The 14301-nt window shown below is 56.0% G+C and overlaps 3 protein-coding genes across 6 annotated transcripts; 2 read left to right on the forward strand and 1 right to left on the reverse strand.

Moving 5' to 3' along the window:
* The first annotated feature begins 1518 nt into the window (after positions 1–1518).
* MFRP (membrane frizzled-related protein) lies at positions 1519–6889 on the forward strand. 3 transcript variants are annotated; one of them, XM_084782623.1, is made up of 13 exons: positions 1521–1872; positions 1963–2056; positions 2134–2268; positions 2378–2539; positions 2676–2889; positions 3140–3270; positions 3378–3503; positions 3632–3708; positions 4481–4626; positions 5053–5183; positions 5295–5423; positions 5952–6079; positions 6165–6889. In XM_084782623.1, the coding sequence occupies exons 1-13, from the start codon at positions 1819–1821 to the stop codon at positions 6387–6389; spliced, it is 1752 nt and encodes a 583-aa protein (XP_084638749.1). In that variant the 5' UTR covers positions 1521–1818; the 3' UTR covers positions 6390–6889. The 3 variants fall into 3 exon arrangements, with proteins under 3 accessions (XP_084638748.1, XP_084638749.1, XP_084638750.1); XM_084782624.1 differs by having other exon boundaries at positions 1522–1872; positions 2155–2268; XM_084782622.1 differs by having other exon boundaries at positions 1519–1872; positions 2155–2268; positions 5053–5423.
* A 191-nt stretch (positions 6890–7080) lies between these two features.
* C1QTNF5 (C1q and TNF related 5) lies at positions 7081–9035 on the forward strand. Of its 2 annotated transcripts, none has more exons than XM_084782625.1 (3): positions 7081–7236; positions 7558–7821; positions 8153–9035. In XM_084782625.1, exons 2-3 carry the CDS (start codon positions 7608–7610, stop codon positions 8668–8670), a joined length of 732 nt encoding a protein of 243 aa, XP_084638751.1. In that variant the 5' UTR covers positions 7081–7236; positions 7558–7607; the 3' UTR covers positions 8671–9035. The 2 variants fall into 2 exon arrangements, with proteins under 2 accessions (XP_084638751.1, XP_084638752.1); XM_084782626.1 differs by having other exon boundaries at positions 7171–7321.
* Positions 9036–10601: 1566 nt separating this feature from the next.
* On the reverse strand, positions 10602–14045 carry RNF26 (ring finger protein 26). Its single transcript, XM_084783615.1, has one exon. The coding sequence runs from the start codon at positions 12777–12779 to the stop codon at positions 11487–11489; it is 1293 nt and encodes a 430-aa protein (XP_084639741.1). The 5' UTR covers positions 12780–14045; the 3' UTR covers positions 10602–11486.
* Positions 14046–14301: the final 256 nt, after the last annotated feature.

Below are 14301 nucleotides of genomic sequence, written 5' to 3' on the forward strand. Positions count from 1 at the left end.
CTGTCCACACCTCCTAGCCTTCTAACAGGACTCGACCCCTCATAGGTTGTATCCCAAACAAAACACATGCTCTGTTTTAACGCACCTCTTTATTTTATTTTTTTTTTCAGCTGTAACCTTGGGGATGTTACTTAGCATCTCAGAGCCTTAATACCATCTTTTGTAAAATGACTGTGCTCCCTCACTGAGCTGTGTATGAAAAGAGAGAAAACAATATGTAAGACCTCTTGCCTGGGGCCTAAAGCATGATAGACATCCTACAAGCAGTAGCCAGGAGTATGACATCGCCTCCAGTTTCTCAGCCCTGCCCAGCACCGCGATAAAGCAAGATAGGGTGGCAAGTCCCTTGCCTTTCTCCCTGGAACAGCTGTGCCAGGCGGAGAGAGGACACTCCTTTCTACCCCCATGACAGCAACCAGAACCAACAAGCAGACTTCACCCCCAACCTGCCCACACTGCCAGCCATCCCCTCCCACCGGCCCTTTCTCCTGCAGGCTTGGGGACCCCGATGTCGGAGCCAGGCCCTCAGTCTCATGCCATCATTCCTGCGCGATCACTTTTCTGCTTGTTCTTGTAGCACAGCTAGTGGATGTAACAGAGGCCTTTGCCAGCCAAATGTGAAAACTCACTACCAACAGCCGGGAGGCTGAGGCAAGAGGACGGCTCCAAGTTTGAGGCTGGCTTCGACCGAGAGAGACCCTGTCTCAAAACAAAACAACAATACTACCAAAAATGGAGTTGAGGCTGTTGCTCCTGTTGGTAGAGTGCTGATATAGCACACATAGGTTCAGCCTTCCCCCTACACCTGCTCCTGCCTCCCATACCCTGCCCCCCCCAACCCCCACACCCACACACCATGGTGCTCACGCAGCGTGGGGAATAGAGACAGGAGGATCCGAAGCTCCAGGTCCTACTGAGGAAACGGCCTAACAGGTAAAACACTTGCCGTTTAGATGTCCAGTACTCACGGAAGTGCTGTGAGTGCCAGTCAGGCGTGGCAGCCCCATCTGTGATCTCTGGAGTAGGCTGGTTGGCTAGACAAGCAGGCTCAAGCAAGCTCTGGGCTCAGGTGAGAGACCTTGCCTTGATAAATGTGTGCGTATGTATGTATGTGTGTGTGTACATAATACAAAAAATGTTCAAGGTCATCCCTGCCTAGCACAAAAAGTTCAAACCTGAACAATCTGACTCTAATTAACAAACAAACAAAAAGCCAGGATGGAGAAACAGCTTCTTCCAAAGGGTCAGGGTTAGCTAATAACTTTGCCACTCAGATGAGTAGTAGTATGCTGCTAACGTTGTCGGCGACCCTTAGAAGGCAGCCTGCCTTGAGCATTTGCTCCCTGCCTCTGTCTCTCTTCACCTGAGGCACCCTACAGCCATGTTCTCCACCCCTAGGAGCTCCCTCCATACTCCTGGAAGGTGAGGAAGAGGGACATGGTGACTCCCTTACCCACACCCCACAGAGCACCTAGCCTTCTCTGCTGGTGCCCACAGCCGCTGCCTGTGCCTTTAAGGACTGCTGTTCAGTGCTGGGGTCTTGACCTCTGCATCCTCAGCTGAGTTGGATTAAGGACCATTCCGTGCCTTTTGTAAATTCCTTCTCGCCTCAGTTCCCTCCCCCACATGGAGACAGAGTGGCCCGGAGCTCGAACCGTTCTGCCAAAGGCAACCAGAGAACTGGTCTCTCCCGACAGCCCTGTCCCTCTGAGAGCAAAGGTTGCTTCTTTGATAGGTGACTTGTGACCAGGGAGTGGACCCTCGGGGGGGTCTTGGGCTGTCACAGGATCTCCAGAAAGCCATGCAGAATCTCAAGCCATGAAGGACTATTCTGATGTCATTCTCTGTCCAGAGGCAACCGAGTCAAGCAAGGTAAGGTCCTCATGGCACCCACTTTCCATGATCCCATGTCCCCAGTGAACCTGCCTGTGCTGGCTCAAAGGTCACTGCCTTCCATTCCAGACAGAGTTCTGCAACCCTGCTTTTGACCCTGAAGCAGGCCTTCCACTGGCCTTACAGAAAGATGCCAGCAGCAGCCACCAAGCTCCCTGGCATGGTAACCATCAGGGGTTGCTTGGGCAGAAGAGAGAGCGAGGTGTGAGGGACACCCCACCCAGGGGTGCCTCTCAAAAGCCCACTGTGTCCCCCTTGCAGGCCAGCATCTCCGAGGGCTACAACCAGACTGCCGCTTCTCCTGGCTTTGCATCTTGCTCCTCAGTGGCCTACTGCTCCTGCTGGTGGGGCTACTGGTGGCTGTCATCCTGGCTCGTAAGGACTTGGGAGGGCTTTACATCGTGAGTCCATGAGCTTTTCTGCCAGCCCCCAAGGGACCTGCTCTTCTGAATGACAATGCTCTATCCTCCCGCCCCCCCCCCAGAGTTGCAGACTACATCCCTCCTCAGAACTACCGAGAGCCCACTGCCCACCTCCATGGGTAGCATTCCCAGCACCACCCCTAACATCAACACTACCACCCTCACCACCTCCCCAGCAACTAGCAGACAGCAAGAAGCAGCCGTGAGCCCAACACACCAGACCCGTGAGTCCCAAGGGTGCTCTCTGGAGGAGGCCCAAGATGGCAATGGGGGGAGAGGAAGCCTGGAAAAGGAACCTCGCAGGTCGGAGAAAGGCTTCTTTTCTAGTGACCTCTGAACTCTCATCTCCATCCCCTGCAGCCTGCGGAGGCCTCCTTCCTGGTCCAAGGGGTTTCTTCAGCAGCCCCAACTACCCAGACCTTTACCCGCCCCACAGCCACTGCGTCTGGCACATCCAGGTAGCCACAGGCCAGACAATACAGCTCAAGATTCAAGCCCTCAGCATAGAAAGTGTGCTCTCCTGTCTTTTTGATCGTTTGGAAATCACCCCAGAGCCTGCAGGCCCTCTCCTCAGGTGGGTCCCTCTGCTTCTAGGGGACCCCACTTGTCTGAAAGGTAGAGAAATGAGAAGCTAAAGCAAAAATCAGGACTGGAAGAAAATTAACAGAGCTGACCTCTGACCCTTCCCTTGCCGGTACCTTGTTGTGTGGCCTAGGAAAAGTCACCGGCCTCTCTGATCTCTTTCTTACCTGAGTTTGGATCCTCCATCCCACCCCCACCCCCACCCCCACCCCCACCCCCACCCCCAACCTGGCTTTCTACAGGGTGTGTGGTAAAACGCCTCCTGCTACACTAAACACCAATACCAGCCACCTCCGTGTGTCCTTCGTCTCTGATGGCGATGTGGAAGGGTCTGGTTTCCAGGCCTGGTACCAAGCTGTAGCCCCCGGACATTGTAAGTGGATTCCCCACCCCCACCCCCATGTCGCCAACCACCTCCCCTTCAGCTACTCCCAGAAGGCTGCGGGGTTCCGACTCCAGATGGCCTGTGCCCTTCTCCAGGGAGCTGTGCCCCTGATGAGTTCCGCTGTGACCTGCTCCTCTGCCTGCAGCATGACTTAGTATGTGATGGCATCACCAACTGTGCCGACGGTAGCGACGAGGCCAACTGCAGTGCCAAGATCCCCGGTATAGGCCCAGCTTGGGTCAGGGCAGATACGTCTTCAGGCCTCTGTCCGGGGTTCAGGCTGGGATCTCCTGCTCTGACCCAGAATTTTCTCACCTGGTCACTCATAAGCCATTTGGCTTCTCCACAGGGTGTGGAGGGAACCTGACTGGGCTCCACGGCGTGTTCTTTACTCCCAACTATCCACAGCACTACCTTGACCAACAGGTGAGTGCAGCACCCTCAGGAGCTGGTGTAGGACACCACAGCGCCTAGGTTAGTGTGCCTGGGAACAGAATGCCGGAAAATGTGCTTAGTAAAAACCAGTTTATGCAGGCCAGAAGGAACCCCTGTTAAGCACCAACTGTATACCAGAGATTTCCATGCTGGGTAAACACATCTATTTCAGGGACCAGACAACTTGAAAAGGCATTTATTTACATATAGTCAAGGCCTCACTCTGTAGCTCATGTTGATCTTGTAACTGCTGAGAATCCTCCTGCCCCAGCCTCCTGAATGCTTGGATTATAGGTGTGAGCCACCATGCCAGGCTTGGGTTTTTGTTTATTTTGAGACAGGATCTCACTATGTAGCCATGGCTGGCCTGGGACTAACGGTTTGCACCCCAATGTCCTCGCCCGTACCCCCACACCTACTGAGGTTTTTTTTTTTTCCATGTTGAGGGTCAACCCCAGGGGCTTGTGCATGCCAGACAAGTTCTTTACCAAGTGAGCTGTATCCATGGCTGCCCCTTGGCTGCTATGGAGCCTGACATATAGCTTGGGCTGACCTTGAACTCTGCCTTCCAAGCACTGGGATTACAGGTGTAAACCACTATGCCTGATTGACCCTTCCTATTTTAAGAGGCACCAGTGGAAAGTGAGGTAGGAAACAGCCACTCACACCCTGCCTAGTCTGCTCAGGGCAAAGAGGCCCCTGCGTGTCAGGGCTGGGGCAGGCGAAGGTCCCGATGAGTCATCTGTAGTGTACCCTTCCCCAGCTTTGCACATGGTACCTCTCGGTGCCTGTGGGATACGGCATAAGACTACAGTTCCTCAACTTTAGCCTGGAAGCACAGGCTGAGTGCAGGTTTGACTACGTGGAGGTGTACGAAGCCAACAGCTCAGGTTCCGGCTTCCTGGGCAGGTACTAATGGGGGTGGGGGAGCATGCGCGCTGGGCAACCCATCCCCTACCCGGCAGGCCTGGCTCCCTATGCTAGGCTCAAGGGAGTCGCCAGCTTCACTGTCTTCAGCTGGCATCCTGAAACAGCTCACGCTTTCTCCCTGTGCCTGGCCCTTCGCCTCTGCAGTTGCTTGGTCCTAGTCTTCCCATCTGTATGGTCTTTGCCTTCCCCCGTCTTCCGTGACTCTCTCCCCATCTCAGAGTGGCTCAAGTTTAAGAAGTCATTTCGTACTTTTTGTAGCAAATAGCATATGTCTCCTTCCTTCCCCTAAGTGCCATGAATCAGCAGTCTTGGCCCCTGTGGCCCCAGACATGGCCAAGGCCTCAGCTTAGAGCCCCAGGGCCTGGCGAGTGGCCCGAGCCAGGATATATTTTCTGCCCTGGGCAGGTTCTGTGGAGCAGAGCCACCACCCCACCTGGTCTCCTCGAAGCACCAGCTGGCTGTAATCTTCAAGACTGATCTTGGTATCAACAGCGGGGGCTTCTACGCCACCTACCAAGCCATCAATACTACAGAGAGTAGGTGCCCCTGGGCAGGCGGGTGTGGGCAACAGAGATTCTTAAAGGGTACCCCGGAGGGCAGTGGGTACAGGCATGCCCTAGGGCACTGTCACGCCCCTGTGCCCACAGACTTTTGTGGGCCCAGAGAGTTCTGCCAGGATGGAGGATGTAGGGATCTGCGGTGGATGTGTGATTTATGGAGAGACTGTGCAAATGACAGCAATGACAATTGCAGCGGCCAATTGTTCCCACAACCAGGTAAAGAGCTGTACTTGTGAGCAAGTCCCGCTGGCCAGAACAGGCTGGATTCTCTACCATGCTTTCTTCGTGTTCCTTTCCTTCTTCCTTGATAAGTTCATGCTGGGCCTCTCTCTGCTCATCCTGGGACCGCTTCACAGAGTCTCTGCCAGTGGTGGCATTGTACGCTAGTGTCACCTGCAAGGGACATGGGAATGTAGCCGTCAGTGGTAGGGGCTTTGAGACTTACCAACTTTGTCGGCCTGAGCCCCTCTCCACAGCCTACTTTACAGGTCACATGTTAGAAGTGGTCCCCAGTGGTTTCCCCATAGTCCCTAAGATCAGGGGGCCCTCTACAATGCAGAGGCTGGCAAACACAGGCTTTGGGAAACAGCGGGCCTCCTTGGAGTGTGTGAAACCACTCTGTGGTTGCCTCTTGAGATACTCAGACTGGACCCCTGTGGAGACAATGACCCAGGGCCAGGCAGTGTCTTGCCCCCCTCCCCCTCTCCTCCAACCCCCAGTGACACAACCTTCACCCCCTTACAGAGCTGGCTTGTGAACCTGTTCAGGTGGAGATGTGCCTTGGGCTAAGCTACAGTACCACAGCCTTCCCTAACATCTGGGTGGGCCTGGCCACCCAGGCCGAGGTGATCAGCATCCTCAGAGGCTACAAGGTGCTGGGGCCGAGACGAGGGAGGTTGCAGGAAGGGGTGGGTACACTGGGACTGGACGCCTGAGGGCTGTCTCTTCCTCCCACAGAGTCTGACAAGTCTACCTTGCTACCAGATGTTCCGGAGGTTTCTTTGCGGGCTGCTTGTACCCCACTGCACCCCACTGGGCACTATCCTACCCCCTTGCCGCTCTGTCTGCCAGGAGGCAGAACAACAGTGCCAGTCTAGCCTGGCACTCCTAGGCACCCCCTGGCCCTTCAACTGCAACAGGCTGCCTGAGGCAGCTAGCCTGGAAGCTTGTGCCCAGCCCTGACCTGAAGCCAGGCCCTACCCTCTGTCTGCCCATCCCCCTACCTATATGGGTGGGCAAGCAGAAAAGAAAGGGAAGAGTGACCTGGCCGTGCGTGTGTGCGTGTGTGCGTGTGTGCGTGCCTGCGTGGGACTCTGCTCATCCTCTCTGGTGCTTCCCAGGGAGGAGAGGGACCAGTTCCAACTCTGACCTACACCATCTCCCCTGCACCTTCCCCGTGCTCTTATTTGCCAAGACAGCCCTAGGCAGTGGCCAGGCCTCATACTGTGTTATTGGACAGCCTAGCAGACTTCCTATCCAAGTCTCTGACCCTGTCTTCTGCCTGCCCCTTTTCCACTTATTTACGGTCACTGTCACCTGACCTTCAGCTTTTTCATTTAGTCAACAGAGCTGTATTAAGTGCCCACCGGTGTGGCGGGAACCTAATCTAAGCCTGGAGGTCCTCTGGTTTTGGAATTCTTCACTCCAGACTCTCTCTCCTAATCCAGTTTTTCACCCCACCCGGCCCAAACACACTAGTCTTGACCTTGGTCTCTGTCACTGCCCCATCCCTCCCTCCTGCTCCTGGGAACTGGAGCCCCAAGTGTCTGTCACACAGTTCAGCGTCTCTGTAATGCAGGCTCAAGTCTCTCTCCACCCCCTCCTTTCTCCACACCCCCTACACCCCCACAACTTTGGCCGGCCGCCGAGCGACACCACGAGTTAATTCCCTGCTATTTCCCAGCCCCGGAGCTCTTGGGCCCTGAACAACTGGTTTCCGCTAGGAGTCTGGGAGGAGCGCTGTTGAGCCGGCAAAGGATCAGCCCGAAGCTGGGAGTCAGTCAGCAAGGGCAGGGGCTGCCTAGTTGGGGTAGGAGTGGGAACAGAGCCAGCTGGAGGGTCTGAAGAAGCCATTCAGATCGGAGTAGTTGGGGGAGCAGGGGAGCCGGGAGGGGGTGAGTCTGGCAGAAGGGAGGGGGGAGAGGGGAGGGAACTGTGGGAAAGTCTGGGCGCCAGCTAGGGGACGAGGGAGGAAGGGCTTGTCTTTCCTTTCCCAGTTCTTGGCCTGGAGCACCCCCATCTTTAGCCTGTCACACTAAGCTCACCCCCAAAGGCATGTCTGTGGAGCGGGGACCTGCTGGGGCACGAGGTGGGTCCCAAGATTCTGAGTTCCAACTCTGGTCCTGCCCAGCCCACAGACTACAAGAGGATCCTGGCATCCGGGCCTTTGGGGTCACCACCATGAGACCACTTCTTGCCCTGTTGCTTCTGGGCCTGGTGTCAGGCTCTCCTCCACTGGATGACAACAAGATCCCCAGCCTGTGTCCCGGGCAGCCCGGCCTCCCAGGCACACCAGGCCACCATGGCATCCAAGGCCTCCCTGGCCGTGATGGCCGTGACGGCCGCGACGGTGCCCCTGGAGCTCCGGGCGAGAAAGGCGAGGGCGGGAGGCCTGGTAAGAAGTCATCTTAGTAGCAGTGCATGGGGACATCCTAGTGAGCGTGGCAGCTGGTCTGGTGGATCCTTTGGAGTTCATAGGCCCCACCAGGGGGCGCTACTCCCTCTCCATTCCAGTAGGCTGATGTGGGGCGAAGTGAGCTGCGGGTGGAGGCGAGTGAGTCAGCTCCACGGGAGTCAGAAATCCTGATCTTTCTACTCTGCACTTCAGAGCTGCTCTTAGCAGGAGGCAAATAGCCAAGGAGGCTGGGAGGTTTAGAAATGGTCAATGGAGTCACCCTTCTGCATTCAGCTGTGGCTCCTAATTTCTCCCTCTCCACCCCGTGCAGGACTGCCTGGGCCACGTGGGGAGCCCGGGCCCCGTGGAGAGGCAGGTCCGGTGGGGGCTATCGGGCCTGCTGGGGAGTGCTCGGTGCCCCCGCGATCAGCCTTCAGTGCCAAGCGCTCGGAGAGCCGGGTACCTCCGCCAGCCGACACACCCCTACCCTTCGACCGCGTGCTGCTGAATGAACAGGGACATTACGATGCCACTACGGGCAAGTTCACCTGCCAAGTGCCTGGTGTCTACTACTTCGCTGTTCACGCCACGGTCTACCGGGCCAGCTTGCAGTTCGATCTTGTAAAAAATGGCCAGTCCATCGCCTCTTTCTTCCAGTTTTTCGGGGGGTGGCCCAAGCCAGCCTCGCTCTCGGGGGGTGCTATGGTAAGGCTGGAGCCTGAGGACCAGGTGTGGGTGCAGGTGGGCGTGGGTGATTACATTGGCATCTATGCCAGCATCAAGACAGACAGCACCTTTTCTGGATTTCTCGTCTATTCTGACTGGCACAGCTCCCCAGTCTTCGCTTAAAATATAGTGAACCCGGAGCTGGCACTTGCTCCTAGAGGAGGGTGTGAGGTGTGACACCGACAGATGTATACCAGGAGGGCTGGCCCCCCTGGAATATTGTGAATGGCTGGGGAAGGGAGGGGGGACACCACTGCTGGCAAAGAATGGAGACAGAGGCTGTCCGAGGTCAAGACAGGCAGTGTGGAGCAGTGGCTGGGTCTCTCTGCATAGTTGCTGGGCTGGCAACTATGGATTCCTGCCCAGGACTCCAAGGTGGCACGCTCCCGTCCGAGTCCTGTGCCCCCTCTCGGTCCTTGATTCCGTCTCTCCTGCTCCCAGGGCCAGACTTTTTTCTCAGAGGTCACTTAATAAACCTAAAAACCTCCCACTGGTTTCTGCCTTTCTTCTGAGGGGTCCCTGGGTCGGATGGAGCCATGAGGTGGAGATATAAGCAAGCAGACCTAGAACGGTTGGCTCCACAGGGCTGCCACCTAGTTAAGTAGACTTGTGAGCAGGATTACTTGAGCACGGATTGCCCTTCTGACTTAGGGCTATGACCACCCAGAGAGTGACAATTTCCTAATTGAGAGATGCTAAACCAAATGGGAGCTGCCACTGTATGGTGTAAAAAAAAAAAAAGGACTAGGGACTTTCGATCATGGGTGCCCTCTCTTGCATGTCAGATCGTGGATAAAGACCCCTGCTTTCTTAGATAACTGGAAAGCCATTGCTGTCACTCCCACCCAGAGACAAGTAGTTCCTGAGATGACCACAAGAGGGCGACCAAGCTCCGGACTGCAACAATGATTTAAGGTCTGAGCTAAGATGGCTAGGGGAAAGGATATTAAGGTCGGCCTACAGAAAGAATTCCAGACGGGAGTGGAAGAGGAGGTCCTTGGGCCCCAGCCCGGGAAGTTTATCTTCCCTAATAAAATGTTTACCCTCCACACTAAACAGAGACTGGAAGGAGCCAGGCTTCGGTCGGCTTACCTCCCCTAGGGGTTGGGGAGTTGGGGGTGAGGGGGCAGCCTTGCCACAGGCCTCCAATTCTGAGGTGGAGAACTTGTTTCCACTGTGATGGGTGGGCAAAGCCATAAAGTCTGAGGCTGGCCACAGGCCCACCTCCTGTGACACTCAGTTTAACAGGCTCAGACTAATGACTAACAAACACCCAGGTTTGTTAATCCCAATTGCTCAACCCCTCAAAGCAGAGTGGAGGGAACTCCTTCAGGACCCAGCACCTCCTCCTCCGTCTGGACACAGTGTTTCTAGGTGCAGCATAAAATTACAGTTAAGTGCCCCTAATGTCCTGCTGTCTGTGGGAGGGGAGCCGCATCAAAGGGTTCTAGGCTTCTTGTGTCTTCCAAATAGGCCTGTAGGCTCCAGCTCCAGCAAAAGGTCCCACCACACTCCACCCCATCACAGTACCAGGCCCTGTACCAAGACACGAAATAAGACAAGCCTTTAATCCCAGCACTTGGGAGGTGGAGGTAGGTGGATCTGTGAGTTCAAGACCAGCCTGGTCTACAGGGTGAGTTCCAAGACGGCCAAGGCGAAACCCTGTCTTGAAAAAACAAAAAGCAGACAAACGCCAGCTGCTCCAGGAATTGGAGGGCAGACTGGCTTCCAGACAGCAGGCTCTGTTGTGCCCTTGGGTGCCTGCAGGAACACAGAAGAGTTGGCTACAGGGACAAGTTCACAATCCGCTCACAAGGACTTAATGCAGTACAGAAAAGGCTGTTCCAGAACCATGGCAGCGGCAGGGCTGGCCACAAGGGTGAGCACTAAGCCGTTTCTTGCTGTGGGCTTTCCTCTCTCTCAGCAAAGCTGACCACCCCGTATCACCTCATCCCCACCCTAGCTCAGCAATCCAGATGCTCACTTTTTACCCTAGCCAGGCTCAAAAGACCCCAGGCAGCACCTGCTGGCACTTGCAAGGACCACACGGTAAGAGCTGTCAACAGAACTTTATTAATAGAAACTGGGCAGGCTGATCTACGGGAGCACGGCCCCCTGAGGCCTGGCCCCGTTTGGACCCTAGTGAAATGTGCGGAATGCCCTCCCTGATGTCAGAGAGAGCCCAGGAGGAATGCCATGTTCTATGCCATGTGGGAGTAAGTAGAGATCTGGTTATTCCTTCTGAGGACCCCCATGGAGCCTGAGGGTAAATGGTCCCAAAGCCAGGTGTAGCTGTGCCCCTGTACCCAGGGATAAACTCCTGACCCCAGGTTCTGGTCAAGTTGGGAGTCTTTAAGAGACAATGACAGGCAGAAGTGGCTTTTAAGGGCCCCTGTGGGAATCTACTCCCAGACCCACCAGGGCAGAGGCTCTGGCTGAACATAAAGGTTCAAGATCACTCCAAAACAAGAAATAACAGAAAATAGAAAAATCAAGATCACGCCAAGGCCCGTGAGTCGCCAAAATCCTCAAATGACACTGATGTGGTGTGGCCTGGGGGGAAAAGGACCAAAGACTCCAAGAGAAAAAGCCAGAAGCAGAGGATGGCCCCAGAGGCAGGCATCTGGGTGGTCCCGGGCAGGCTGGAGAGGAGCCCACCGCAGAGTCTCAGGGCCCTTGCGGAGTGCCATACTCACCACCCTTAGCATCACAAGGCCCCACACGGGGTTCAGAGACATTGTCACCCTGTCCCACCCAGACTGGAGTCTTCCAGAGTATTCCAGCTCGAGGGCCTGGATATATGGCTTGAGGCTTGGCAGAGTCGCCGTCCTGGGCAAGGAAGACTCGGGCCCAAAGCCAGAGGCAAAAATGTTGAGGCTGTCCTAGTGTGTGTGTGTGTGTGTGTGGGGCGCAGCGGGCAGGCGGGAGGGAGGGAATCTTCAGAGGTAGACATTGAGGGTCTGCAGGATGCCACGGCGGCAGAGCGGGCAGTTGCGGTGGTAGACAGGGTGGCGCATGAGGATCTCAGTGCAAGCCTGGCACAGGCACAGGTGCCGGCAGGGCAGAAGCAGCACAGTCTTGCTCTGGTCCTGGCAGATGACACACTTCTTCCGCTCCTCCTGTTCCTTCAGCAACTTCCATGGGTCTTGCCCTGCTGTAGGTTCATCGTCATTGAGTCTCTCCCGGCCTCTAGCAGGTGCTGTCCCGGTGGTCCCGACCTCCTCCTCCTCCTCCTCCTCTGCTTCAGGAGGAGTGTCCTGTCCCTGGGTCCTGGCTGAAAACACCCTCCCCGGGCCACCTTGGGGAGCCCCCGGTGCTCCTCCCCAATTGGGCCAGCTGGCCAGCTGTAAGCTCCGGCTCCAGATCCTGTGCCAGGCCTCCAGACTCAGGACAAGGCGAGACAGCCTGATGACATCCTCTCGCAGGCGGTGGTAGGATGCGCGGGCATGAAGCTGATTGAGGGCTCGAGTGGCCAGCCTCAAGGTGAGGTCCGGGTGCAACACAGCCAAAGCCACCGCCAGCACGCAAGCCAGCAACGCCAAACCGGTGAGATGGAAAAGCACGGAGCTGGCCAGGAAGCGGACCGATGAGGCCAACAGCTCCAGCACTAGTTGACAGGGGGTCCACAGGAGAATAGCCATGGCCACCGCACTGCTGGAAATGTGAGCAAGGAAAGCGGCCACCAGGTCTGTCATCCTCCACAGAGGCCCGGTCACGGCATCCCACAGGGCCAGCACCAGGGAGAAGAAGTTCTGCGTGCCAATGAGGCAGATGTTGACCAGGCTGTTGATCACATAGGCCACCAGGCTCATGGCAATGGCACAGATGTCACAGGCCTGGCGCAGCAAAGCATGGCCACTGGAGACCACGTTGAGGAGGCCCCTGTTCAGTAGTTCCCGGCTCCTCAGAGCTCCGTGAGAGGCCAGGTGCCCCAGTAGCTTTAAGCTCTCCAAGCTGGAGCAGCAGCTATGGAAAAGGGTACACAAGGCCTGCAATCCTCCTACGGTAAACCGGACCAAGGCTTCCACCAAAGCCAGCAAAGAAACCAGGACCCCTCGACTCAAGTGCAGTAGACTAGTCAGTACTGTGTGTGGCAGGTTGTAGACGAAGGCCAAAAGCCAGGCCAAGGTCGCCAGGAGGGACGACACGAGCAGGAAGTTGAGATCCAACACCAAGGTCAGCAAGTCCAGCACCAGGCCCACCCCATTGACGACCAGGTACACAGCCTCCATGATAGGGCTGTGGAGTTCAGGCCAAAAGGAAGGCTGGCTCCTCCGCGAAGGCGGTGTCAAGGTTGCCAATATTGGGGAGAGTTTGGGGTTAATTTGGAAGGGATGTGAACGACGGTCTAAAAAAGTGGGTTACAAGGAAGATTTTGAGACGAGGGAAAGGAGTCCCGGTTTGGAAGGCGGGCTGTTTCGGAACGAAGAAGAGGATCATCTCTACAGTGACGGGAGCCCAGACTGGAGCAAGTACCTCAGCTTTAGAAGCCTGGAGCGGCACACAAGGCCGGGCAACGGGTCAGACCGGGAGGACACCTGGAAAGATGGAACGGGATCTGGAAAGGCCGGGCCGGGGCCGGGTGGGGGCGGCGCAGGCTGGGCGCGGGCTCGCGGTCCAGCCACGCAGGTGCCCCTGTCCCCGCCCGGCCCCTGTCCTCCCGCTCGCGGCGACTGGCACCCAAAGGGAGAACCGGACAGGGAGTCAGCCTCGGCAAAGCCCAAGCGCGGCCTCCGCTCCACTGGGCGCCGCCATCTTGTGTGCGAAGGGGTGGGGCAAGTGGGAGGCGGGACTATAGCCTGTGACCAATCGGTGAGGGGCAGTGGCAGAAATGTCGGCGAACCATTGGTCTTTTTGAACGGCGCCTGAAGACATAGTTTCCAATGAGAGGGGTGGAAATATATTTATAAAGCCCCTCCTCTTTGAGGTGGTGATTGGTCCGCTAGCAGTCTGCGGAAGAAAACTTGCGGGTGAGAAGCTGCCAGTTCAGACGATTGGGGACATCTTGGCCGCGGAGCTGTCCCATATGCAAGCCAACATCCGGTTCTGCAGCTGTCAGTTTAATGGAGCAACCTGTTACAGCAGAAGACAAATGAGGACACAGACGTCGAAATCTTTAAAGAAGTTGGCATCAAACCCACGATGCAAAGGAATGCCCTTGTACAGCTTCCAGCTGAAGCCCATGCCGAGTATCAGCCGCTACCCTCTGACCATCAGAGGTATCCTGGCGAACACTCCAAAGACACGTTGACCACTCCTCCTTGAACGAACTGAGGGCCTGTCCTCTCAGGTGAACGAGGGAGTTCGGAAGAAGAAAAATTCAGACCAGCTAGAGTGGATCCTGGGCACTTGTGTGGTGCAAAGGCTTGGCAGAGCCACTAATTTTCAACTCCCTCTCCAACTGCCTGCGTCCGGGAAGCTTTTGCACAACGGGAAGTGATATAAAGGCTTAGAGCAATAAGGAGCTGCGGGAGCTCCTCTTCCACGGCTTCCTGCTGCTCTCCTACGTGGTCAGGCAGAGCCAGACTTTAATGAAGTTGCCTTTAAGTGTTTCGCCCGCCCCTCCCCCACCCCCAATCCTGGACTCTGGGATATTACCCTCCTCTGTGTCCCCTTGGGACCCGCTGCCTCATCCTCTCATTCATCATTTATTTGTATCATTTATTAAGCACCTACCATGCTTTAGAAACACAACCCTTTTTAAGATACCGTCTGGTCTCAAGTATTCACAAAGAGAAAAAGGTTGTTACAGGA

Source organism: Acomys minous (genome assembly GCF_964271855.1).
Source record: "Acomys minous genome assembly, chromosome: 5".
In the NCBI taxonomy this organism is placed as follows: domain Eukaryota; kingdom Metazoa; phylum Chordata; class Mammalia; order Rodentia; family Muridae; genus Acomys; species Acomys minous.